We start from the raw sequence: 25,583 nt of genomic DNA on the forward strand, positions 1-25,583 counted from the left end.
GGCGAAAGGAGGGGGTACTTTTAAGAGTCTCGAGTGGGACAGTCGAGTTGGAATGGTACGGCGATACCCAACACTCGGACAGGGATGGATCGGGCGTGCGTGATAGGACAACGATTGCAGAATGTAACAGACAGTACGTAAGGGGGGATAATTATAGTAAGGACGGCTGGAGGAGGAAGAGGGGAAAGGGCGGGAGACTACTGCTAACTGGTCGTCGCGGGCCTGTAATTATACACTGTCCGTAGTTCTAACTATAAGTAAGTGTCTCGTCAGTGTCTTGTCGGTGTAGTAGTAAGTGTCCATGGTGGAGTGCCGCATTGGCCTCCACCAGATTGAGGCTTATATAATCTTGAGAGCCTGCAGGCAAGGTCATATACAGTCGTTTGCATGTCAGCTTGCACAGGACCCCCGTGAATCACGCCAGAGGTCCGAGCTGGATCCGGGGGAAAAATGGGCACGTAAGTGCCGAGCTCCGAGGAAAATTCTGGGGTAAACTGGCAGGATAAGAGTCGGAGGTCCAAGTTTTGTCCGGGAGCTGTGCTTGTTTGAGTAGGAGGTTCGATCCTGTTCGGGGATTTGACCCGGATCTGACCTCGGGATATATCACTGATATATCTCAAAATATATTACTATTGCACCCAAGCCCAAGCATCCAATACTGATCATGTATTTCCTAGAACAAAACCAAAGAAAGGCTTGCCTCATTTTACAATCAGTGCTGAAGTATCCGAGGTGTATCTATCCTCTTCAAACAGTGGCTAGGTGTAGATATGCTCTTGTCTTTGCTTGTGGTCAAGTGTGTCTGACTCAAGGTGCATGGTTCATGTCTAGTTTGCAGATCAATAATTCACATGCTTCATGCTGTTGGACAGTCCTTGACATCTACAAGAAGTCTAGTGGCAAGGTAGACAAACATGACTGGACAATGCATGTATCTTCTATTGCCACAGTTTCAAACATTGTGGTTCAAGTATTTGAATCAGTAGCACAATCTGGGCAACTTGTGCAGGGACATAGAAAGAGAGAAATATGCATTGATGCCCCAGCCACTTTGTTGGCAGCTTAGCAGCTGCCACAAAAGACTATGAAGACCTCAGTACCTTGGCCTTGCACACAAGATCATTGAAGTTGTTATTGTTAGCTGATGTCTGCTACTGGTTATTACAGGATACAATATGCAGGTTGGGCTTAGGGTGTGCTACATGCAGCCTTGTAGACCTTGTCTATTAGTACAGTGGTTAATACTGTCTTGTGCAGCACATAATCATCACCATTATTGATATTACAATTCTCAGTGCTATCCACACTGTCCATTGCCTTGTTATACAGAAGATGCTCAAACTTAGTGTTTTTCTCTAGCTATTGGGCTATGGAAAAGACAGTCATGTTCATATGTAGTGCCAGAATAATATGTTTGCTTGCTATGTAGGAAATATGTGCACTAAGCATATCAAGATCATCTCTAACAATCTTGTGCTTATGTATACATAGGCATGCCATATATATACCCTTGTCCCCACCCTTTACCTTACTAGTAGCCATTTGGAAAACCCCTCCCTCTTATTGGATCTTGATTATTGATAATTATTAATAATACTAATTTGAGCTAATTATGGCCAATTATTCATAATCATGTTTTTGATCAAATTTGCAAATTAAGGTAGCATTGTCTATACTAGTAGAGTCCCATTGAATATTACACTCAATCATAGTTTTACACATTCTAAATCCAAATTGTGTAAGTGCCATAATTTGTTTTTACCCTACATAAAGTGTATTATTTATTTTACATTGGTTTATTATCTTCTTAGCTGGTATTTAAACTAAATCCTAAAAGACCTGAATTTTTAGGTATTTATTGACCTGTTTATTTATAAGAGAGAGGAAAGATAAATATTGAATAAAATCAGAGATGTTGAGGTTGCCTATATTATGTCTACTTATTTAGATTACCAAGTTTATATATTAGATCTTGTGGCTTAGTGGCTTAGAGCATCTGTCTTAGGTGTTTGCATACATGAGGTTGTTGGTTTAACTCTGGCAAAAGGCAAGTTTGTTATAAAGTATAATTTGTGTTTAGGTATTCAACTAGTACTCTAATAGACATGACTCTATAAAAAGGCTATGAGAACTATAATGCTTGATTTATTATTATTATTCTGAAATTACAAGTAATAATTCATCCTAATAATTCTTAATTTAGGAAAATTATGTCTAATCAGAACAGGTTTAGAGGGGGGGTAAGCTAAAAATGTCTAATCCTAATCTTTCATAATTTAGTATAGTAGGGCATCAATTATAGATGAACGCACCTGCGAGCGGCTGGGGCACTGATCACGGTCGCTAGCATCAATAGGGTTGAGGTAGTGGAGCAGATGCGCACGCAACGCTGAAAGTAGGTGTTGAACTTCTCCATTTGACATCCTCGTAATAATGCCTGTGGTTCGATTCAATGCCTCGAAGTAAACAAGGATTATCTCGTCTGGAGATGTGCAAGGTCCCCGCACGAGCCCTTCAATTCATGCGGTCACTCACGGCCTTCGCCCCAGATTCACAGAGTGTCATTATTGTATGATTGTTCCCACTGGAGATTTTCAGGATGGTGTGTACCCAACACTATCAACCCGGCATAAATTTCAATCGTCGTTCGAATTAGATTGAAATATACGCTCTATCACTCGAACCACGTCTGCTGCCACCGTCCAAAAATTGCGGTACATGCTTCAGTAAGTATGTTGCAGATCGTCCCCATCTTCAATATCGAGAGCAGGACCCGTTTCTTCCCGCACCATCTCTGGCGCCAATCATCCTGATTCACCGGGCCCTTCGCTCCTCTTCCATCGCCTTCTGCTCCTCCATGGCCTTCCTGATATCGGCAGCCGCACGCACGGTCTGAAGCAGACCCTGCACCCGCGTCGGCTGCCAGTTCTTCGGGAACCGTTCCTTGTTCCACCAGCTCGCACGCGACCTTATCTTTCGGCGGCGCCTCTGTCTCCGCTGCCCCGCCTCCGGCCCCAGCGCGCTGCCCGAATACGCCGAGCACGAGCGCCATCTCTCCCCGCGCGATCTCGGCATGCACGTGGTCCAGCGGCACACGGAGCCTGCTCTCCCTGCGCACGCGCGCGTGTGCGACGTCGCGTGCCGTCAGCACGCGCCCGTCCGCCGAGTCCCGCAGCAGCGCCGCGAGCGCCTTTTTATCGATCCTGCACGGCGCGTACTCTGCGGATGCGTGCGCATCGGTATGCGCCAGGGACACGTCGTGCTCGATCGCGCCGTGGCGCGCGAGGTCGGCGAGGGAGAGGTGGCGGAACTGGCCGAGGAGGAGGTACGAGCCGAAGGTGAGGAAGAGGGAGAGGGGGAGGGAGAGGTGGAGTCCTTCGCGGAGGGCGGAGATGAGCTGGGAGGCATGGATGTTGCGCCCGTCGCGTGGGCTGGTGGACGCGTGTGGAGATGATGAGTAGGGCAGAGGCGGCGGAATGGGTGGTGCGTTGGGAGGGGATAGGCGAGACGTACAGGTATCCGTTGATACGCTAGAGGTGGCTCTAAGTGCCGAGCACAACACCAAAACAACCTCTAATGCAAGGGGGTGCTGGAGCTAGTATCTAATACACAAGGAATTGTTAGTGATGACTTTAGAAATTGATGGCGTACTGAGGAGCAACGGGGAGTATGAGATTATAGTGCCCGAACGGTTTCGGGACTGCGCCGAACACCGACCGAACGTTCGGTCGGTCGTGTCGGGGATTCAGTCGGTAACGAGGAGGTAGTGTCGCGACCGACAACTACGTGCTTCAAGAGCCACACGGGACTCTGACAATATACGAGGGAGGATGGGGGTACGAGCGAAGAGACGAGTACGAACGCGAATGAGGCCGAACGACGAGGATGACAAGTTTTCGGGAGTCGATGGAGACAATTTCGATGGTTGAGACGAGTGCGAATGAGCTCTGAACTGTGGGGTGCGAAAGCTGGTTTATTCCAGAGTTGTATGTAGGTTTTTATAGTAAACAGCGCCCCTAAGTAAAATATCGAACCCGAAATGAGAGTAGATGTCGAATGGGCGCCAAGCCCCAGCGATCAGAGAAGATAGGAAGGTAGGTGAGATGTCCATATGGGTTCCGAAGGTGATAAGGTAAAAGGTAATCAGTGATGTCGAAATCCCGAACGTTCGGGATCTGTCGCCCGAGCGTAGGTAGCAGGAACAGGCGTTGGAGAGCCAATGAAAAATAAAGAAGAGGTGTCGTACGACCGGGGTGGCCAAGCAATGGTGCAAGATCGCGTTTGACCGACCATGCGGAAGTCAGGAAGATAAGCGATAAGGACCGACCGACTCACGGAGGACATCGGCCGATACGGAATACTGGCTCCGATCTCGTAAACACTTATCGTAACACTCCTATGCGGTCATGGTAAGTACGTGAAGTGTGGGCAAACTGACCCAAGTGCTGCCGGACGTCCTTCGGTGGCTTGTCGTCGGTCGGGTAGGGACCGATCGTGTTCGGTAAAAGTCGGCATCTTCGGTACTTGTCGAGCGCTGTTCGGTATCTCCCCAAAGCTTCCCGACGACCTCCCTCGGACCCTAGCGCGGGTGCATGCTCATCATCTCCTCCCTACTGAAATCCTGACTGTCCTCAGTCAGTGGTCGGCGACTATGAGTCGGAGCGGAAAAAAAGTGGTGTGGAAAATGTGGGAAAGAGTTGGTAACAAGCGATAGCGTGGAAAGAATAGCTGTGGCGTGGAAAATGGAGCGGTGTGGCAAGTTTCGTGGGAAAAGATCGGCTATGAGCGGTGGCGTGGACAGGGGTGGGTGCGTGGGAGAGATGTGGCACAGGTGAATAATCGGCAAGGAGATGTCGTAGAAAGGACCGGGTCGGCGCGCAAGAGAGACCGGGGCTGAGTTGGCAAAGTCCTGTGGCGTGGCAACTGATTAGGTGAGGCAGTGGCTGAGACCTAGAGTGTCCCAACTAGACGCTGGCGTGAGAGTCGTGTCGGCAAAGAGCGGTGGCGCGTATCGCGGCTTCTGCCGAACGCAGCGGCACAGGGCTTCGTCAGGTGACCACAATCACCTGATGATCGTTGATTCTCCAGCGACTAAGTCCTGTATCGCCCTCTTCCCGCCACTTCGTCTCCTCGTCCGACTCCTTTCGGCCTTCCCACCATGTCTTCCCTCCTCTCTGTCCTCAAAACCAAGCTCGGGGAGTACATGCTCGCCCTTCCCGATGGCGCCGCCGAGTACGAAGATTACGAGGCCTGGGCGCAGGGGTTTGCCAAACGAGTGGTAAGTCGGCTCTTCCTCTTGTTTGTGCTTAGATGCTGACACCTTCGTAGGCTGTGTTCGACCGATCGGCGCGTGGGCAGGAAGTGCCCGAACTTGCCGACTGGATCGCCGAGGCCGAGCGCGGCCTCGATCATATGGCCACCGACCACTGGCTAGCCTGGGGAACGCGAATCTTGCCGCAGCGTGCGGTGCGCTTTGCCGCGCAGCAACAAGCGGTCGAGGCACAGGCCCTGGAGGAGGAAGCTGCGCGGGTAGCCGCTGCCGAACGCGAGGCTGAGGAGGCTGAGGCGGCGCGCGCTGCTTCTATCCTTCGGGTGGCCGAAGAAGGTCGTCAGCGTCGCCGGGAGGCACTGGTGGAGGCGATGTTCAGTGGGTTGCTCGATGCGGAAGAGGGAGATCGTCAGATGGCCGCCCTAGAAGCCGAGTCCGTTCTTCCTCTCCCTCTCTTTCTTCGTTCTCCTTCTCCATCCGTTCCTGCCGCGTCCTCCTCTCGTCCCGAGCCCTCCTTCGCCCCTTCGCCTTCTCAACCTCATCCCTCGGTCGCCGAGTCCGACCTCGCATCCGCAACCGCCGCCTTGCATCGCATGAGCGTCGACCCGGTCGCTTCGGCCGCCCCGACCAATGTGAACGGCAAGCCGTCGGCGGCTGCTGTTGTTGTCGAGTTCGCGCGTCAACGGACGCCATCTTCCGGCCGCGTCGTGCTTCCTCTGGGCCCTGGTCACGGCAGGATGTCGACGGTTCGGGCCCCAGAGGAACGGAATGGTGCCGGTAAGGTCTTCAAGGACCCCCCTGGGCTAGTATCTGGTGATCGCCTGGTGCGTCCCTTCCCTTTTGCCGCCTCCTGAGACTGACCTTCTTCTTTTCTAGGCCGAGTACGCCTGTAGTCGGTGCTCCTCCGATTTCTCGACCGTGGCGTTTCGTTGCTACACCCGGCCTGGTCAGGTGTCTTGTATCAAGTGCGCCGACCAGCAAAAGGGGTGCAGTTTCCAGCCCGGGTGGACACCGACGGGGAAAGGAAAGTCGACGGGGAAAGGAAAGTCGACGGGTAAGGGGAAGTCGAAGGGGAAGGTTTCCGACAAGTCGGAAGCGAATGAACTGTTGCGCCCGTCAAAAAAACGCAAGGTCGAGGTCCTCATGCCCGAACGTTCTGTCGGTGCAAGCATAGCGCAGACCAGAGGTGAGTACCGGTTTGATTAGTGCTGGGATGGGAGCTCATCGGGTTGTCTCAGGTGTGCGGGCTCGGAAGCCTGTCCAACGCCTTCCCACCACCACCCGTGCCGTTCCCTCCTCCTCCCGCTCCCGTTCTGTCGCCGTCCCCGCCCTGTCCGACTCGTCTCGTTTGTCGCCGATCGTTGCGCAAGGCATCGCGTCCGATCTTCGGTACCGGATCGCTGTGGCGGAGGGTACGCGGGCTTCGTTGGCGCGGTCGATCAAGATGTGGCAGGCGGAGTTGGAGTCGCTCGAGGTGCAGGCGGGTCCGTCTACGTCTTCGGACGTCGTCTTGGTCGAGGATTTGTCGGCGGCGGAGGATTCGGATATGTCTGTGTCGGGCGATTTCATACCCGATGAGTAGAATAGTTTCGGCGATTTCTGTAGTACAGATAAATGTAACATAATAGTGAAAGGACTGTCCTAGTTTGAATGAGACGTTTTTTGGCGAAGACTAGAGGTGTCGTTCGAGAAATCGGTCGGCGAAATGACTGCGTGTGAATGTAGTTGTAAGCGAAGTGTTCGGCAGAAATGCAGAAAATAAATTGGAATATTTAGGGGAAGCCTCAGTATGTCATCACAGGCATAAAACCCTATGGTTTTGCGCAAATCGGAAGAAGTCTTCAATGCGGCTTGGTACTTGAAGGAGTGATGGGAAAATGAGTGCCGACTATTCGGTCGGCGATCGGTCGGTGGTAAAAGTACTAAGATATGTAGAAATGATTGGGCGTCAGTCCATGTCTGTGACGAATAAACGAAGATAAGGAATGGGTATATCTGTGAATCCTCCTCCCTACTGAAATCGTGACTGTCCCCAGTCACCGACCGAAGAGAGCGAAGGGTGGGAGGGTGGGATCTAGTCGGAGGTCGCCGAAGCCGCGTCGTCGTCCTCCGCCGATCGGACTGAGCTGGTGTCGGTATCTTCATCGGCACTATCGTCTTCGGTGTCGTCGTCGCTCGATCGGGAATCTTCCATGGCCCGAAGGCGTTCCTGCGAGATGTCGAGGAGGGCTTCAAGGTCGGCGAGCTTCAGAGACCTGCGAGCAAAATAAGGAATAACGCGGAATGCTGCAACTGGTCGATCAAAGACCGATCCATCGAGTTCGGCCAAAATATACGCTCCTCCCCGATTCCTAGAAATTACTAGCAAAGGTCCTAAATAACGTGGACGCATCTTCCGATTGAGCGCCTTTTCTATGGCTGTGTTGCGCATCAGGACAAGCGAGCCTCGGTGGAAATTGAAGTCGCGAAGTGTGGCCAAATGCTGTTGTTCGAATCGGATGGCGGCCTGGACACGGGCGCCGACTACTGAGCTGCGAAGGTGGGCGAGGTCCGATCGTCGTTTCTGCAAAGCGATGGCACGTCGAGCAATGAGGTCGGTGGTGCTGAGGGCCGTGGTCGGTGGTGGTAGAAGATAGGTGGCTTCGGCGATGTCGAGGGGAAGGAGGGGATGGGTTCCGGTCGCTGCGAAGTATGGCGAGCAACCCATTCGGCGCCGAACAGTAATACGATCAGCCCAGAATACGAAATGAGCTGCACGATTCCACTTGGCCTGGTCTCCATCAACGGCTTTGAACAGAGCCTGCCGAACGTCGAAGTGAGGTCGTTCGGCGATGCCGTTGGCGCGGGAATTGTAGCCCGAAATGCGAATGTGCCGAACGTGGTACTTCTTTGCTAGCTGGTCGAGCGCCTTGACGAATGCCGGTCCGTTGTCGGAGACAATCTCTACCAGTGTTCCCCATCGGCACAGGATATCCTCGAAGATCCAGTCGGCGAGTGCGGAGCTTGTTTCGCGTCGCAGCATGCGGAATTCGGGGTAGTGTGATACCGAACAGCGGCCTTGCACGAGATACTTGAAACCACCGGCGGTCGGCATGTGCATGGTGTCCATATACATCTTCGCGAAGAGTGGTGCAGGCGTAGCGACGGTCGGGGGAATGAGGACGTTGCGAGTCTGGCGAATCTGGCAAAGGTGACAGGTCCGAACAAACCAGGAAATGTCTTGCCTCATGTGCGGCCACCAGAAGCGTTCGGCGATCAAGGCAGTCGTGGCGTAGAAACCCTTGTGAGCGACGTCGTCGTGGGCGGCAGTGAGGATTGTGATCCGACTAGAGGGGGCTGCAACAATCTTGTGTCGGCCATGTGAGTCTTTTCTCCATAGCTTGTCGGCTGCGATAAAGAACTCAGTGCAATATCGTAGAAAAGTCGCATATTCGGAGTCGGAGAGAGAAGGGGGCCGAACCAATGTTCGGTGCCAGTCGCGGACCAACCATAGGCGTTCTTCGGCTTCCAAAGCTTTTTGCGATCTTGGGATATCTGAATAGTCGATGGTCGGGCCTTCGTCGTCGGACTCGGTATCGGTCGGGAGGTCGCCTATGAGCGAGGAGGTGAAGATGGCGGTTGTCGAGGTTGAGATGGAGGTGGGGAACGTGTTGTTGATCTGATGGAGGAAGCCGTAGAGATTGTCGATCCAGTCGTCAAAGTCGTCTTCGGGTTCGGGTCGATCGGAGGGTTGTGGTGGTCGTCGGGAGAGGCCATCGGGGCCGTGAGAGGTGCCGGGGACGTGGACAAGTGTGAAATGGAAGGTGAGGATGGAGACAATCCACCGATTGATGCTGGCGCTGGGTTCGAGATCCGGGTTAGTGAGCATGCCCTTGATATAGCGTGCGTCTACTTCGACTATCAGATTCCGAACGCCGATGAGATACATTTTGAGCGATCGGAGGGCGCGAAAGAGACCGTAGAGCTCGAGCTTCGGCTGGGAGAATCGCGATTCGCGGTCGTTAAGGGTGATGGAGCCGAATCGAGCATAGTACCGAACCCGCGGATTGTCGAGTGCGCATTGACAGAGGTGGAAGCCGACCGCGATTTGTGAGGTATCGACGGCGAGGATGACGTTGGCTGCCGACCCATAGTCGATCGGCCGAAGGGCTGGCGATTCGAGAAGTGCCGACCGTAGGTCGTCCTGGGCCGCTATCTGGTCTGGGCCGAACACGAATGGAAAATCTTTGCGCGTTAACATTGTCAGTGCATGCGCCCTGTGTGCAAAATTCCGAATGAAGATCCGAACGACACCGATCGTCCCCAAAAATGCCCGAACGTCAGAGAGATCCCTGCAAGGTCCCCACTTCATAATTGACTCTACCCTAGATTCGTCGGGTAATCTTCCTTCGTACGTGCACCGATGGCCGACCACCGTGATTTCGGCTGCGCAGAGCGTCGCCTTGTGTCCCGAAAAGGTCCCTCCGCTATACTTCATCCGCTGAACCACTCGATTGAGGCCTTGAAAGTGTTCCCACACAAATCGTCGTATGCCGGAGTTGTCGGGGTGCGTCTCGAAGCCGCCGTTCGGAAGTTCGTATCGGGTCGGTGGGCCCCGAATCGGAACATCGTCGATGAAAGGAATGGTGGTGTCTGGGATCTCTGGCTGGAGGATGTGGGTGACGTCGTCGTGGAAGATCGGGACCGAATTCGTCCATCCCATGGGTAGGGTGACGAGTCGGTGGGCGCCGAATGGGGTCTGGAACGTGGTGAAGTCGCGAGATGATTCGGAGAGCCCTCGTTCGTCATAGCCGACATAGAGATCCAGAATGCCGCCGCAAGCGCGAGCTGCAAACTGTTCAGCGATCTGATCGGTATATGGGGGCACACCTGAATGCTGGATGGTGACGGCGTTCAGGGGTTCGAGGCTGTGAACGATTCGGAGTTTGGTGCCCGTGGAGGTGCTATTCGTCTTCTTGACAACCGTAAACCAGCGCGATCGGTAGGACGAATTCGACGGCTCATAGACTCCAGCGGCGATCTTGGTTTTGATAAGTCGGCACACTTCGTCGTAGATGCCTGGTGGAATCGGAATGTTGCGTTGAACCCAGGGCTTGTGTTCGACCACCGGCATATTGACTGGAGGAAAGAAATCCTCGCGGAAACGTCCGCGTTCCGAATCGTCCCAGGCAAATCCCCTCTCTTGTAGACACATGAAATGGTGCATGAGCTGTCGTTCGGCCGGCCAAAGGAAGTCGTCCGAGTGGACTTTGTCGATGAGGTCGCGTCGTTCGGCTGTGTATCTGCCGGTCGGCGTGAAGGGTGGGGGGTTCGGTGTCAGCGTCGGAAGGGCAGCGAGAGGGTCACCGAGGATGTTCCGAACGATTCGGAACTTTTCGGGGAGGTCGGCCAAGACTGGTCGTGTTTTCTGTGCGACCGGTTTGTACTTGCGCTTGGCGGCAAAAATGGCGACCGGGTCGGCGATATTAGTGGAATGGAGAGAACTGGGAACGACTGAGGAGAATAAGGACAACATATCGGAATCGAGATTGTTTTTGAGATGATTTTCGGGCCCCAAATCGGAGGCCATAATGTACTTGAGACAAAGATCGCGACGAGAGGGAGATGGAGAATGGAAATCTGAGGACGCTTCGATAAGTGGGAAATGGGGGGTATCATGATCGGTGGAAATGATCAGTGCAACTTCTCCTTGATCTCGGATCAATTCATCGAGTCGCGAAAACCCGCTTGTCTTCGGTGAAGGACTCGAGGGGGTCCTCGTCTGATCATCGGAATGGTGGCTCGTCGTCCCGTGTTCGGGTCGCTGATGGTGATCGTCTGGTCTTCGTTTGAATAATTTTTGACGATACTTTCGGTGAGGATGTCGAATGGCCGACCAAGGAGAACGTCGTAGGCGGGGTTCCGAATGATGTGGACTTGGAGGTACAGGGTGATGTCGCCGATGAGGAATGGCACGTTGCGTGCCAGGCCCAAGGATCGGTCGATTTCGCCGTTCGCCGACTGCATATTGAGGACGATTTCGGGGTCGTAGATGAGCGCCAGTTCGTTGCAAATGCCTTCCGACATGGCAATGACTTGTGAACCCGGGTCGACGACGCATTCGACTTCCTGCTGATGATCGACGAGGGGAATAATAGACCTTAGGGCAGACGATTCTTTAGCAACTATCAATGGCTGAGGAACCTGACCGGGCTGTAGATTCTTCAGGTACATTTCGTACATGTCGGGGATGATGATTGCGCCAGGCGGGGGTGTTTCCGGTTGGTGCAGGACATTGACGAAGGAGGAGACGGTCGGTCGAGTCGGTGGTTCGAGGTCGTCGATGGCATAGGGTAGATCGGCATCTTGGTAGAAGGTCCGAACATTGCTGGCGTCTCTGGCAGGCGATCGGCGTGCCGACGTGGCTTCCCTGACCTGTGAACGGACTTCGGCGGAGAGAGAGAGTAGTTCGCGCTGGGTAAGCGTCACCTGAGTGGCCATCGCCCTGTTGTAGACCTCGGCTGCTACCTTCTCGTCGTAGATCGGCGCCGTGGTTTTGTAGGCCGGAGCGTCCTTCTTTGCCAATGGTATCTTCGCCGGGGCTCCCATGTTGCGGTCGTGTGGTGGTGCATAAGTGGCGTCCTGGGCTTTGGCATATGGGTGGATCGGAGCATCGTCCTTGGCTGGTACCGGGGGCGGTCGCTGAGTCGGGGTGGTCGGCCGGGGTTCAGGTTCGGGAGTCTCGGTCCTCGCTCGTCGTTCGGGGGCCGGTGAAGGGGTAGGTGCCGAACGTCCTGCCTGCGCCATTTCGCGTGCCCTTGCGCCCTGCGTTCGGAGCGCGAATAGTTCGCGTTCGAGGCTCGCGATTCGCTGGACGTCGGTGAGTTGGTAAGTCGGGGTGACATCCAGCAATGAGGGTGAATCGTGACGGGAGGCTATCGTCATCGGGTGAGTCGGCATCGCGTTTACCGTAAACATCATCTGTCCGGTCGCCAACTGGCCTGGATTCCTGCGATGCCATTCGTCAACTCGGTCCTTCAGGTTACTACCCGTGATTTCTCTCGGTACGAATGCCCCACTTGACAATACCACCTTCCCTTCGATATTCCTCTTGCATTTTCCGATTCGAATGTATTCGGTGACCTCGGGACAGGCGCGCATGAAGTGTTCGGGACTGCCGCAGAACATGCAGTTGTCGCCGCCTTGTCCTGGCTGTCGGGATGGTCGATCGGCTGGCCTGGTCGTCCCCTGAGCTGTGATGGCCTTGACAAAGGTGTCGGTGAGCCGTTCGAACATGGTCGCCAGGTCTTCGGCCTTGATCGCGTTGGTGGGCGGCGCGGCGGGGGCTGCTCGAGAGATGTCGGTAGGGGTCGTGCTGTAGGCGGACGTGGTGCCGTGCAAGACGAATCGGGCCGCGTCGTGGATGTCTTGGAGGTTGTATGGGTCGTCTGGGAAATGATCGGGGAACTTGAGTTGTAGACGTTGAGAGATTCTTGCCCATAGCTCCGGTTGGAATCCTCTAGCGAAGGCGCGTCCTTGTTCGGCGACCGAGATCCGTGCCTTGCTGAGGAGGAATACCGTGATCGCCAGGAATCGCCGATGATAGTCGCCGAGTTCGCTGAGAGACAAGATGCCGACCCTGCTCGTTTTGCCGACTAGCTTGTCCATATCCGATACCGACCATTTGCGTTCTTCCTCCGATCCGGGGTATAGCCTGTAGACCTCTTCGCAGAACTCCTTGAAGGTCTTCGTGGCGTCGGTGAAAGTGGTGAGCGATTCCCAAAGCTCACAGGTGTCGACATCTAGGAATCGGCAAGCGTGTTTCTTTCTTTCTTGTTCGTCCACTACCGCAGACCGAACGAAGTGGAAGTCCAGATCGGAGAAATATCGTCTCAATTCGCGGGGTTGATGGGGGTCAAAGGTCGGGGCCGTTCGATCTCCACGAGCGGGCATGGATGGGGTCGCCATAGTGAGAAAGTCAAAGGTGGGGGAGAAGGTATTGTTTTCTAAGGTGATCGGGGATGGAGTCGCTGGTTCGAAGGAGCGTTCTAGTGAAGTCGGTCGGATGGTCGGCGTCCAGAAGACGGGGCTGCGTGGGATTAACGGAGAGATGGAGTCGTGGAGAGATGGGATAGGAGACGGGGGTGATTGTTCTAAGAGTGCAAGATCAAGGATGGGGGAAATCGGCGGGAGTAGCGATCGGTTCGGCGACGAAGGTGGGGTTAAGAAGAAAGTGGAGTTGGGTGGCGGCGAGAGCGATGGCGAGGATTCGAGATCAAGGTAGTGATGGTGGGATAAGTGTTCTGGGACTATATCGGCGTCTCCGAACAAACTTCGGTCGGCAGATGTTTCCTGGGTATTGAAGCTATCGATAACTGTTTGTCGTTCTTCGCGCTCCGCTGTTGGTCGGGACGAGCGACGTAGATTCCTTGAGGTAATTTTGAATACTAACCCCTCGCGGTGGGCTCCAAAATGATACGCTAGAGGTGGCTCTAAGTGCCGAGCACAACACCAAAACAACCTCTAATGCAAGGGGGTGCTGGAGCTAGTATCTAATACACAAGGAATTGTTAGTGATGACTTTAGAAATTGATGGCGTACTGAGGAGCAACGGGGAGTATGAGATTATAGTGCCCGAACGGTTTCGGGACTGCGCCGAACACCGACCGAACGTTCGGTCGGTCGTGTCGGGGATTCGGTCGGTAACGAGGAGGTAGTGTCGCGACCGACAACTACGTGCTTCAAGAGCCACACGGGACTCTGACAATATACGAGGGAGGATGGGGGTACGAGCGAAGAGACGAGTACGAACGCGAATGAGGCCGAACGACGAGGATGACAAGTTTTCGGGAGTCGATGGAGACAATTTCGATGGTTGAGACGAGTGCGAATGAGCTCTGAACTGTGGGGTGCGAAAGCTGGTTTATTCCAGAGTTGTATGTAGGTTTTTATAGTAAACAGCGCCCCTAAGTAAAATATCGAACCCGAAATGAGAGTAGATGTTGAATGGGCGCCAAGCCCCAGCGATCAGAGAAGATAGGAAGGTAGGTGAGATGTCCATATGGGTTCCGAAGGTGATAAGGTAAAAGGTAATCAGTGATGTCGAAATCCCGAACGTTCGGGATCCGTCGCCCGAGCGTAGGTAGCAGGAACAGGCGTTGGAGAGCCAATGAAAAATAAAGAAGAGGTGTCGTACGACCGGGGTGGCCAAGCAATGGTGCAAGATCGCGTTTGACCGACCATGCGGAAGTCAGGAAGATAAGCGATAAGGACCGACCGACTCACGGAGGACATCGGCCGATACGGAATACTGGCTCCGATCTCGTAAACACTTATCGTAACACTCCTATGCGGTCATGGTAAGTACGTGAAGTGTGGGCAAACTGACCCAAGTGCTGCCGGACGTCCTTCGGTGGCTTGTCGTCGGTCGGGTAGGGACCGATCGTGTTCGGTAAAAGTCGGCATCTTCGGTACTTGTCGAGCGCTGTTCGGTATCTCCCCAAAGCTTCCCGACGACCTCCCTCGGACCCTAGCGCGGGTGCATGCTCATCACCGTGGTTCGCGAGGGTGTTGAGCGCGGGGCAGGGCGAACGGGAGTCTGTCGCCTTTCTTGGCACGAACTCATGACCCCTTCCAGGAAAGGCGACTGGTTGGTGTGCTCTCTGCCTTGGAGGGAGGAGCGTTCTGGGTACACTGCCGCATCAACGACCACCTTTCATCAGCTTTTATTCTCAGAATCGCGTAGAATAAGGAAAGGTGCGTACATGGCTGCGATGAGGAGAATGAGCAGGTGTACGATGGAAAGCAGGCCGCGGCAGAACCACAAGCCCAGTCTCTGGAAGCGAAGAGAGAGGACTAGAGCCACCGTCGGTGCGGCGGATCCTGCGACAGAGGGCACGATGCTCGTGCTTGTGGTGACGATCGACCCGGTGAGTAACGACATGGGTCGTGTGTAGGGGGGGATCCCTGAGGCTTTGAGGGACGCGGATGAGTGCGAGGGATCAGCGAGGGTCTTTATATCTGGTTCCATGCGCGTCAGACGTCAGATATTCATGCTCAGTCCTTGGACGGGTCCGAGATATAAAGCGGTGTCGTAGCCGGCGGCTTCGTTCGTCACTTTGGTTTCTGGCTCCATGTTTCTGCACGGCGAGGTATCCTGTGGGGCGTGAATTGTGGATCAGCGTCCCGCACAGTGCTGCTCAGGATCTATACGCTCTGTACATGTGCGGGTTTTTCAGGGCCTTATGGGACGGATGGGTCTAGCGGATCAACCAGCCTGGCCAACGACGCAGGCGTCCTCGGCTTGAGTTTCTCTCCGTGGTGGATGAAGACGAGCGATGGGGGGAGGACAGCGATTTAGGAACAGAATGCTACGGCATGATCGAGCGAGGGGCCGCACCTACCTATCGGTTCCACTATTCATCTGCCCCGTACAATGTAGAATCGCTGATGCATAGCGATGCATACGTGAATCCTGGATCGTGGATCAACATCCGGCACTGCACGAGGACGCAGGCATCATTTCGTCTGCACGCGTGCAAGTCCCGCGCCCGAGCCCGTTCGACGCACCGGCAGACGAGGCTATTATAATATGGATAAGGTACAAGCGCCTGGCTGTGACTAGCTATCACCCTCGCTAAGCACCGTATCTCTAGTCCTGGTGCTGGTCGCTGTCACACTCTGCGTCCATCAGGCCATCGCCCGCAGATCCTGATGTCATTGAGGATGATGCAAGACCGGCTTCTGGTTTCGTGTGTATGTGTGTGAAGTCATATATTAACGTCTAGTGGCAGCGCGCCGCGTGTCTAGACGAGTAGCTGTATGTACTCTACAGTAGTGTGAATATATGTAAGCATGATCCAACTCTGTGCTCTGCATTAGCCGCCAAGGGGCATGTGTTTACCTCAGGGAGGTTGGGTCGCATGGCGAGAGTTATGGTGGTATAGTAAAGTAGCGTACTTAACTGTTGTTTGGTCCGGTTACAGGTGCTGTGTTTAACCAGCTGCGTAACGTGGCCGCCATCTGTCTTTGTTCCGCGGTCCGAATCCGCACGAGTCTCGTCGCTCCTCTATGTCCGCCTTCTGGTTTCGTGAGCGCTTACAACCTCTGCTCTACCTCATTCTTCACGCGGGTACCCCTCCCCATCTCCTGTGCTCACGCTCGATGCCGCGCTCGACTGCACGCGCCGGCTGCGCAGGCATAGGCGGCACGAGCCATACCACGGGACAGCGCCGCTGGGCGTTGTTTACACGCAGCGCGGGTAAGCAGGAGGAGGCAGAGGAGATAGGGAATGTTGGTGCCGAGGAGCACACCGAGGTTTTGCGAGTAAGACACCGTAAGCGCCACAAATGAGGTCGGCAGAGGCACCCTAGGCGAGGTCGGTCAATCCGAGTGCTGGAAGAGACATGCGCGGGGGTAGAGTGCAGATTTCAGACGTAAGAAGAGGCGGGAGGAAGGAAGGAAGTGGATGCATTCAATCGGAACAAAGAAAGGAGCGCGCGCGTGCCTAACTAAAGACGGCCGTGATGACGAAGAACGCGCGGATTTGTAGAGTTGTCATATGACAGACGCATCAGTGACGTTTGAAACGTCTGGCCCTAATGCAACCTCACCAAACGATTGTTTTGCCGTTGCCGGCTTAATACATTCTCATGAGAAGATATCGAAGACAGACAGAAGCTCCTAGACTCACGAATACCATGAATCCACATCAATGAATCCGGTGCCGTTGTCCAGTCCACAAAATTTTGGCCCTCTATAAACCAGGTCGTGCATATATAGCTGCGTTATAGTTCGCGGTCGGATCGGGCGGATTGAGCCACAAGCGGATTTGATCTCGGAGGGCGTCGCCTACACCACCGCTTTTCGATTTTATATGATATCATTGTCTGCAAGGAAGGTCGTACCTCTTATGGCTTGCACGTTTCGAGAAGTTCTCGTCGTCGTTGCTGATATCACGGCAGTGACCGTAGGGACCTCCTGGTTCGATAACATCCGCAATTTCCCCATCGCATCTGACAATTCCGTATTCTGCCCGATGAGTGCCTTGAAGTATTTGGCTACAAACTGCCATCAGCCCCGTTTCCAGATGAACAGTGTGAGCTCCTACTAGCACTATTCTGATTTATCCACTTTGTGGCCACTCCGAGCACCACAAGCAGCTGCGCAAGAATCTCGATGATGAACTTCTTGAGCGGTTTCGAGATCTCTACTTGGTTGAGAATGTCCAGCCGTCCAGTAAAGTGCTTCAGCTCTTCGAACGTCTCTATGATCATGTCATAGTTCGCACTAATATCCTTTGCAGCCTAGCTCGATGGCAGGATGGGAGTTCATTCTCGAATCAATAACGGCCGACATACCTTTAGCAGGGCCCGAATAGCGATAAAAATTGCTTTTGACGGTGGAAATGCCTGGTCCCACCGAAGTTAGACATGTCTTGTAAATTTGGGCAGAGGTAATGCTCGCTGTCGCTAAACTCTGTCCTATCATTTCCGAGCACATATTGACCAGCTCCAGAACTGGCTTGATCGCGTTGCGAACTTTTTCGCCCTTCTTCCGATAATGCTTGAACTTGTTCAGTTCCTTGTCGAGTGCTCGGAAAAGGGCCTCAGGGGAATCTGCCTCCAGCCCGTGATCAAGATAGTCGCGCTTGGTGTGTTGTTTGTGTTTTGTGGGACAAGGGTAAGGGGAGAATGTCAGAGAGGGAGATGGAACGACGTGGAGGCCGCAAGCCAACAACCACGAGGAGTGAGCGCTACTTCTGAACTTGAATATCTGAGTCGAATATGAGAATAGAACGATTCCAGCGAATGTCTTTTCGACACCCAAATGCTCGTCACTGAGAGTGATGTTTGTCTGATCGTGGGGTTCTGGAACATTTCGGGACGCTCACACTGTGAATCATAGTGCAATGTCAAGTCAGATATTGAGGCATGATCTTCCTGTGGATAAAACGAAAAAGCCTGGAGTCAGGTGCGTGGTTAGTGCTTGGGACTCTTCATCGCATCGTCGTCGACTACAAGTGATATGCGAGTCTTACCTAGCTTGCTCCTCTATCGCCGTCCTCCACCATCCAAAAAGCCGTTAATTCGTATCTTGAACCTGATTGATATACGGCGTCTGAAAGAGTACGTGAATTCGTGATGTCTAACTTCAGTGTACATATGACGTGCACAGAAAGAAACGGCCGGTTCGAAGAGACATCACGTGCAAGTTGAGCGACGGCTCCGCGAATTTTGTAGACGGCCCATCGCCTCTTGCCCGCTCTCGTCGTTCTGCTTGGTGACACATCGAAACGCTGGAATATATGCGTGCGCAACAATTCAAGCAAGGGCTTGATAGAAGCAGGAGTCCTCCCTCCCTCTATTCTCTGCCCGATATTACCGTTCGACGCAAGATCATCGGTGTATGCGAGGGTCATAGATCGTCGATCGAGATACGACACACGTCGAAGAGGCAAGGTCGCAAGCCGCGTGCACAGGCCCATTTGACTCACCAGCAGATGAGGGTACTACAACATGGTGAACGTACAAACGGCTGGCTACCCTCGTCGAACACCGCATCTCACACCCGGTGCTGGTCGCACTCACGCTCTGTACCCGCCAGCTCGCGGATCCGATGGTCGAGATCACGTTTTCGCACGTGCCCATTGATCACGCTTTCCGCTCTGCCTCGTCCCCCACGCGCGTCCCCTCCACGTCCCCCGCGCCCACGCTCGACGCCGCGCTCGGCTGCACAGGGGGCTTCGGCGGCGCAGGCGGCACGAACCACCACACGGGGTACCGCCGCTGGACATTATTCACGAGCAGCGCAACCGCAAGCGCGAGCGTCGAAGACAGCAGCACGACGGGCAGAAAGTACCACCCAATCTCGCCGACGCCGTCGTCGACGCTGGGGAGCAGCGCGGTCGCGCCGGCGGGCGGGTGCGTGGTGCCCGTGATCTGCATCGCGACGGTTGCGGTTGCGCAGGAGAGCGCGGCGGCGAGCCAGCGGAGCTGGGCGAAGCGCGCAGGCGGGAGGAGGCGGAAGAGCTTGGCGATGCAGGTGCCGAGGAGGGCGCCGATGAAGTGGCCGCCGAAGAGGGCGCGGGGCTGGGAGAATGGGGCGTCGGGGGCGCCGTAGATGAGGACGGCGGAGGCGCCCTGTTTGGGGATTAGTTAGTCAGTTGGGCGGTCGAGTCAGGGCGGAGGGACCGGGGGCGAACGCGGGGAATGTGGGGGAGGCGGCGGAGAAACATTAGGAAAGGTATAGTGAATGATATATTGGAGAAAAAAATAGCAAAAATAGAAAATGCGTACGCACATAGCTGGCCACTAATAGTGGGACGTCGCGTTCGAGAAAGTATCGCGCCTGTCCAAAGACGGCCATGATCACGGACAAGCCGCAAAACGCGCCAATCCAGGACCAGACCCAAACGAGCAACGCAGGGAGCGGGCGGGGTGGCGCCGTGCGATAGCCGAGGAAGTGGGAGAGAATGGGAGGGAGGCGGGCGAGGCGGGAGGGCGGAGAGGACATGTTGTGGGTGCGGGGCAGGGCGCGTCAAGGACTGTTGTGGACCGGTGCGGTTTTGACGGCGTCGAGGGCCGACGGAATCGGACGTGTCAGAGCGTGGAAAACGGGTCGAGCAGCGTCGCGCGAGGTCGAGTCTTATGGCGGCGTGGGTAGGTGAGCATTGAGAAGCGTGTGCGGGATTAAATACGAGCGTAGTCGAGTCACATCGGCGATTAAACCGAAATCATCTAAGCCAGCAATATGTAAGCGACAAAGCCGCGGTCGACCGTCGACGTCGACCCAGTCGGTTGAAAGCTTGGATGGAGAAGGGGCGGGTGCGGGGAGAGCAGGGACACCGTCGGGAGGTTTGACGGCGCGAATGGGTTGGGCGCTTACCGCAAAAGGCGTCGTCGAGAGAACCCGGGACGATCGTGGGCGCGAGTTGGGCGTTCAAACGAGCGGTCCCGGCCGTGCCCGAGGGAGCTGACCACCACTTCGGCCATAGGCTTGTGAAACGCACCTCTGCTATCCAAGGAGGCCCGTATGCTTGATGTTCTACACAGGCCTCGTTATTGTCGATGCAGTCATCAATAACTACCTTCAAATTGCAGGCTTGAGCCCGTCTAGATTGCGTCTGGGGAGCACCCATCGCAAAGCATAACCTTCAAGGCTACTCGCTTTACTCACTCTACACTCTCAGATGACCCCCTCAGCACTGGTGCATCCACACGAAAGAAGAAGCGACTCACGTCCTTGCATTCAGGACAACTACCGATGCGATGCCGGGGCAATCACGAGTGCTTGAGGCGCTGTGGTCAATCCTGAGGCCTGATCATTGATTTAGAATCGTCTCCTTATGACCATTGACCAGATCCGCCTTGCTCCAAAAAAGGTTTCTAAACATCATCATCAGAATCTGAACTCACCGCATACATGGTACGCTCGCTGTTTAATCTATTTGTATACTACCACTGTATGTTCTCCCAGTGTGATCCTATAGACGGAACCCAGAGGCCGATCGCAGGAGCAACTTCTGGGAAGGACTCTCCTTCGGTTGAAAGGCCAACACGTCTTCGAGGGGACTATGACATCAAGATGGGACTTGATTATTTCTGCGTGTGTTTGGCAGTATTGCGATCTGTTACAGAGTACGTACTTTCGAGCCTTGCCCGTACAACGTCCAGTGCTGTCCATGTATCAATCATTTGTGGGTTTACAGCGTCGAATCCTAACCACTGGAAGAACGCAATCGATTCTTCCAATCGGCAGCATATTTTTGAATCCATACCCAATGTCCCCCATCCTCCATTCAAGACCAGCTTCATCGCCTGGTTCTAATTGGTATCAAAATATCCCCATTGCAATTCACCATGTTGCTCCACATGAATGCCAGAAGGGACTGTTCTGCCTCAGAACAGCAGGAATGCAATCTATCGACCACTTACGCGCTCGCTCGGTCTCGTTGACAGCTATGTAAACAACAGATGCACATTTATTAGCTCTTCCGGCTACTGAACGTTTTCTGACAGTCGGCAATGCTTTATCCCTTGTGCGACTATGACATCAAATTCTAATTGGACGAAATCCACAAATCCATCCAGCTAGACGACTGACAAAGTATATCATAGAATCCACACACGGTATTCTATTTTCCACATTCATAAACTAGCTGTGTCGCCTGCTGCAACTGAAGCATTCTCTGGAAGCGAGTCCGCGATGGCTTTGTAATTGCCTCGGGACGCCGCCTGTGGTGCATTGTCTGCTTGCCTCTGTGTATCATTTTCTGCGCCTCGATATGCCGCATCTAGTGGACTCCCATACGACCCTCCTTATGCATCAACCTCAGCACCTCGATCCAGCAGCAACGTTACAATGGTTTTACGACCATGATAAGATGCCGCCCGCAGTGCGCTCTCGTAGAGTCCTCGTGCATTGACATGTGCGCCTTGGTCCAACAGCAGTGTCACGATGGATTCGTGTCCACCTGCACACGCCGCCTGCAGTGCAGTCGAGTAGTATCCTCCTTGCGCATTGATGTCTGCACCTCGATCCAACAGCAGCTTTAGAATGGATTTGTGTCCAAAATAAGATGCCGCCTGCACTGGGTTCTCGTAGGCTCCCCCTTGTGCATTGACTTCAGCACCTCGATCCAGCAGCAGTCGTACGATCGGTTCGTGACCAAGTGCAGATGCTGCCTGCAGCGCGTTGCCGTACCGACCTCCTTGTGCGTCTACCTCGGCGCCTTGCGTCAATAGCCATTCTGAGATATCAAGAAGCCCTCCCATAACTGAGTAGTAAAGAGGTTCAGGGATGACGTTGGCTTCACGGTGCCATTTGGGGGATTTCCAGGTTTGATCCAAATCATACATTCTGATCCAGTTCAGAAAATATCTTCGTCGAGAGAGATGAAAGAACTCCTGAGCTAAACCCTGCAGAGGCAAGTCAGCATCCGGTCCCTGCTGCTTGTAATGTGAGACCCAATAATGTGCCGCATACGAGGCTAAGGCCACATCCTCATCTTCTTTCATCCTCTTTTCATCCAGCCCGTCTGTGTCGAATCGCATCAAGTAAGTGATACAGGTCATGGCGATTGCCCTATTGGCTAGGTGTGCTGCATTGACGTTGTAGTCGAACATTTTAGGTGTTTGACTCCATCTAGAGCGCAAGTATTCCTTAACAGATAAGTGCGATAATCTAACAAGTTTCCCTGCGAGCGTATCGGGAGGGATTTCAGGGAGCCACTTGTCGGATCGCAGATCATGGACATCAGGTCCAAGAAATGACAAAAAGACCAAGCTGCCACATATTGTGAGCACATCCGACGGATCGCGCATGCGGTTCCTAGAGTCGTAATGAGCCGTCCCATCAGAATTTATGATTACTGTGACAACCTCGGCGAGTTCGTCGAGCATCATCGGACGTTCCGAGAAACAGAGGAATTGCAAGATTCGATGGATCTTCTCTTGGTGATCGTCTGGAATGTTCCGCAGTATGCGTTCATAAGTTTCGTCCAGCGATCTAGGCAGAGTATTCAGAGCAGTGTTGAGATCGTTGTTCGTGACACAGTGTCGCAGACTGTCCAGTTGACAGCGCACCCACTGGAACCTTTGTACGAGGCTTCCCATCAGCATCTGGTTTCGTGCCACCCAGCTTTGGGATGAACTTACATGCCGTCTGCACGTGCGACAAGCGCATTTCTGATTGACACCTTCTCCTTTGCTTCCCACTTGTTCAGATGAGGATCATTCTCCAGTTGAGCTATGAGGAACCGATGCATGTCTTGGTCGATACGCGACGTTGCACCGTGGAGATCTACATGACAAGCACCGGGCAAAGACTCCATTTTCTCTTTGATTTCCTGCTCCAGTCGACTGGCTGCCAGAATATGAAGAGGTTGCAGATTCCAGCTCTGTATTTCGGCCAGGAATTTGAGCACATTTGTTCGCTCTGGTCCAATGCACTCGTCCAGTCCATCAAGAACGATGAATGCATGGCTGAAGAAGTCAATACTCTTCTTCAGAACCTCCAGCAGCTCGTCTAATGTCGGCTGCTGTGAGCCGTTGTCTGTCTGTTTGTAGAGGTCTCTCAATGGGCCGGGACATCGTCCAAGGAGTTGGAAGACAAGAGAATGCAGCATATTTCGATAGACGAGCTTCTTAGAGTCATTGAAGTTGAAGTTGAAGTAGGCCAAAGCGACAGAGGAATCAGCTTGTCGTTTGAGAGCCTCGATGATTGTAGCGCTGCCATATATCAATTGTATCAGTGACATCTGTAATATCTGGCTTCATAACAGCCTGACCAGATAATTGTTTTGCCATTGCCAGCTGCATAGGTGTTTCGTGAGAAACCATAAGAAGGGACGGGTTCTTGTGGACGCACGTATTCCACAGATCCACATGAATGACCCTGGTGTCGTCGTCCAGTCCACAAAATCTTGGCTTTGTATGAACCAGGCGCCGGTTCCAACCTGTCGCGCTTCTATGGCTGTATTATAATTTATGGTCGGATCAGGAGGCTTGAGCCACAAGCGGATCTTTTCTCGGAGCGCGCCGTCTACATCATCAATGATATATATGAGACATAGCACATGGTGACTACCCGAAAAGAAATACATACCTTCTGACGCCTGCATATTCTGGGAAGTCGTAGTTGTCGTCGCCAATATCAAGGCAGTGACCATAGGAATCTCTTGGCTGGTCAAGATCCGCAGTGTCCCCATCGCATCGGACACTTCTGTATTCTTCCCGCAGAGTACCTTCCAACACTGAACTACCAAGTTTGCCCATCAGCCACGTCCTCGGATAAGCGATATGAGCTCTTACCAAGACGATTTTGCTTCATCCACTTGGTGGCTACTCCGAGCACCACGAGCACCTGGGCAAGGATGCCGACAATGACTCTCTTCAGATTGTCGGTGATCTCGTGTTGGACATAAACGTCCAAACGTCCCATAAAGCCTTTGAGCTTCTCGAACATGTCGATGATCATGTCATAGTGTGTACTGACGTCTTTTGCAGCCTAGAACGATAACGGTAATGAAATTTATGCCAAATGAGCACTGAGATATATACCTTTAGCAATTCACAAACAGCGACAGAAATCACTTTTGCTGGTGGAAATGCCTAATATCGTTGAAGTCAGGTATATGTCTAGGGAGTTGGGCAGACACGATGCTCACTGTCGCAAGACTATCTTCGATCGCACCTGATGATAAATTCACCAGTTCCAGAACCGACCGAATAGCATGTCGGACTCTTTCTCTCCTCTTCCGATATTCCTTGAATCGGTTCATCTCCTTGTCGAGGATGACAAAGGAAGCATCGGGGGAATCTGCCGCCAGCCCGCGTTCTTGTAGATCGTCGCGCTTGGTGTCTTGATTATATATTGTGATCGCCGATGCCCAGATCTCCTGAAACTGCAATACAGGACTCGGATCTGTCATGTTCGACGCCGTTGGGCAAGACAACAGAACCACCGTGTGCACGGAACAGACCGTAGGATCACAGCCACGCAGAGTGAGCGCTCGACGCTACTTGGAAACTATAATAATTGTGTGAGATTCCAGAATACGGCAATTTCGGTTCTATTGCTTATTCCATGATCAGACGCTAGCACCTTATTCCAGAGGGCCCGACTTAGTGCGCCCAAGCATTTGAAACGCTCACATTGTTGTAGTGCAACTGTAGGACATGTGGTTAGTTACAACCTGTCAGTAATAGAATCGTAGAGCCTTCAGGGACTCTTCGTCAACTTATCGGACCGGGTTGGCCCATTGCACGCAAGATTATATACGGGTCTTACCTGACTCTTTCCATCGCCCTCTTGAGCCATCTCGGAAACCTAGCTTAATGTCGAAGCGATATGCTGTGTTTCGACGTCAACTTACTTGTGCAATCATCGCGTCCACGGAGGTCCACGGTCGTGAAAAGTTTCGGATGGCAGAGACATCACGTGCGGCTTTGACGGCCTTGCGGATTTTGCAGAGCCCTCTTGCCCGATCTCGTTGATCTCCTCGTCGCCCACACCCTCCCCTTCATCACCTTTGACGATGAGCAGACTCAACGCCGGCGCGTTCGAGTTCGTGCCAGGCAAGGCCTTCCGTATCCCCCCGCCCGCCCAACAACCGTCTCCGCCTCTGAAGCCCGTCGAGCGCCCCGAACAGACAGAGGCCCCCGCTCCCGCCCCGACCATCTCTCTCAACATCGGCGGGTCAAAAGCGCCATCAGCTCCATCCCAGGCTCCATCTACGCCTTCATCAGCGCCATTCTCTACCCCCGTGCCATCTGTGAAAGCCCTCTCTAAGCCTGCCGCGACCGCCTCGTCCTCTGCATCTACACCTGCTAAG

General features: G+C 53.5%; 11 protein-coding genes across 11 annotated transcripts; 2 read left to right on the forward strand and 9 right to left on the reverse strand.

Moving 5' to 3' along the window:
- Positions 1-2,674: 2,674 nt before the first annotated feature.
- HETIRDRAFT_449299 (uncharacterized protein) lies at positions 2,675-4,515 on the reverse strand (the record flags this gene model as incomplete). The annotated part of the gene is made up of 2 exons (XM_009545092.1): positions 2,675-3,431; positions 4,439-4,515. 2 exons carry the CDS (start codon positions 4,513-4,515, stop codon positions 2,675-2,677), a joined length of 834 nt encoding a protein of 277 aa, XP_009543387.1.
- A 643-nt stretch (positions 4,516-5,158) lies between these two features.
- On the forward strand, positions 5,159-6,851 carry HETIRDRAFT_313722 (uncharacterized protein; the record flags this gene model as incomplete). The annotated part of the gene is made up of 4 exons (XM_009545093.1): positions 5,159-5,278; positions 5,329-6,093; positions 6,146-6,455; positions 6,508-6,851. 4 exons carry the CDS (start codon positions 5,159-5,161, stop codon positions 6,849-6,851), a joined length of 1,539 nt encoding a protein of 512 aa, XP_009543388.1.
- A 1,164-nt stretch (positions 6,852-8,015) lies between these two features.
- Positions 8,016-9,509, reverse strand: HETIRDRAFT_311791 (uncharacterized protein; the record flags this gene model as incomplete). The annotated part of the gene is made up of 1 exon (XM_009545094.1): positions 8,016-9,509. A coding segment is annotated over one exon (1,494 nt), but the record flags the coding sequence as incomplete, so codon positions are not given.
- Positions 9,510-9,798: 289 nt separating this feature from the next.
- On the forward strand, positions 9,799-10,059 carry HETIRDRAFT_312170 (uncharacterized protein; the record flags this gene model as incomplete). Its single annotated transcript, XM_009545095.1, has 1 exon — positions 9,799-10,059. The coding sequence occupies one exon, from the start codon at positions 9,799-9,801 to the stop codon at positions 10,057-10,059; it is 261 nt and encodes an 86-aa protein (XP_009543390.1).
- Positions 10,060-10,484: 425 nt separating this feature from the next.
- On the reverse strand, positions 10,485-10,784 carry HETIRDRAFT_46603 (uncharacterized protein; the record flags this gene model as incomplete). Its single annotated transcript, XM_009544885.1, has 1 exon — positions 10,485-10,784. A coding segment is annotated over one exon (300 nt), but the record flags the coding sequence as incomplete, so codon positions are not given.
- Positions 10,785-10,969: 185 nt separating this feature from the next.
- Positions 10,970-12,229, reverse strand: HETIRDRAFT_415388 (uncharacterized protein; the record flags this gene model as incomplete). Its single annotated transcript, XM_009545096.1, has 1 exon — positions 10,970-12,229. The coding sequence occupies one exon, from the start codon at positions 12,227-12,229 to the stop codon at positions 10,970-10,972; it is 1,260 nt and encodes a 419-aa protein (XP_009543391.1).
- Positions 12,230-12,285: 56 nt separating this feature from the next.
- HETIRDRAFT_415389 (uncharacterized protein) lies at positions 12,286-13,216 on the reverse strand (the record flags this gene model as incomplete). Its single annotated transcript, XM_009545097.1, has 2 exons — positions 12,286-12,356; positions 12,424-13,216. 2 exons carry the CDS (start codon positions 13,214-13,216, stop codon positions 12,286-12,288), a joined length of 864 nt encoding a protein of 287 aa, XP_009543392.1.
- Positions 13,217-14,580: 1,364 nt separating this feature from the next.
- On the reverse strand, positions 14,581-14,802 carry HETIRDRAFT_312381 (uncharacterized protein; the record flags this gene model as incomplete). Its single annotated transcript, XM_009545098.1, has 1 exon — positions 14,581-14,802. A coding segment is annotated over one exon (222 nt), but the record flags the coding sequence as incomplete, so codon positions are not given.
- A 2,201-nt stretch (positions 14,803-17,003) lies between these two features.
- HETIRDRAFT_102315 (uncharacterized protein) lies at positions 17,004-18,126 on the reverse strand (the record flags this gene model as incomplete). The annotated part of the gene is made up of 5 exons (XM_009545099.1): positions 17,004-17,098; positions 17,155-17,307; positions 17,358-17,513; positions 17,608-18,022; positions 18,073-18,126. The coding sequence occupies 5 exons, from the start codon at positions 18,124-18,126 to the stop codon at positions 17,004-17,006; spliced, it is 873 nt and encodes a 290-aa protein (XP_009543394.1).
- Positions 18,127-19,005: 879 nt separating this feature from the next.
- HETIRDRAFT_25676 (uncharacterized protein) lies at positions 19,006-19,762 on the reverse strand (the record flags this gene model as incomplete). The annotated part of the gene is made up of 2 exons (XM_009544860.1): positions 19,006-19,389; positions 19,562-19,762. Coding segments are annotated over 2 exons (585 nt in total), but the record flags the coding sequence as incomplete, so codon positions are not given.
- Positions 19,763-21,567: 1,805 nt separating this feature from the next.
- Positions 21,568-24,680, reverse strand: HETIRDRAFT_449304 (uncharacterized protein; the record flags this gene model as incomplete). Its single annotated transcript, XM_009545100.1, has 8 exons — positions 21,568-22,843; positions 22,906-23,478; positions 23,538-23,562; positions 23,618-23,791; positions 23,855-24,007; positions 24,061-24,256; positions 24,328-24,360; positions 24,417-24,680. The coding sequence occupies 8 exons, from the start codon at positions 24,678-24,680 to the stop codon at positions 21,568-21,570; spliced, it is 2,694 nt and encodes an 897-aa protein (XP_009543395.1).
- Between the last annotated feature and the right edge of the window lie 903 nt (positions 24,681-25,583).

Source organism: Heterobasidion irregulare (genome assembly GCF_000320585.1).
Source record: "Heterobasidion irregulare TC 32-1 unplaced genomic scaffold scaffold_03, whole genome shotgun sequence".
NCBI classification, from domain to species: domain Eukaryota; kingdom Fungi; phylum Basidiomycota; class Agaricomycetes; order Russulales; family Bondarzewiaceae; genus Heterobasidion; species Heterobasidion irregulare.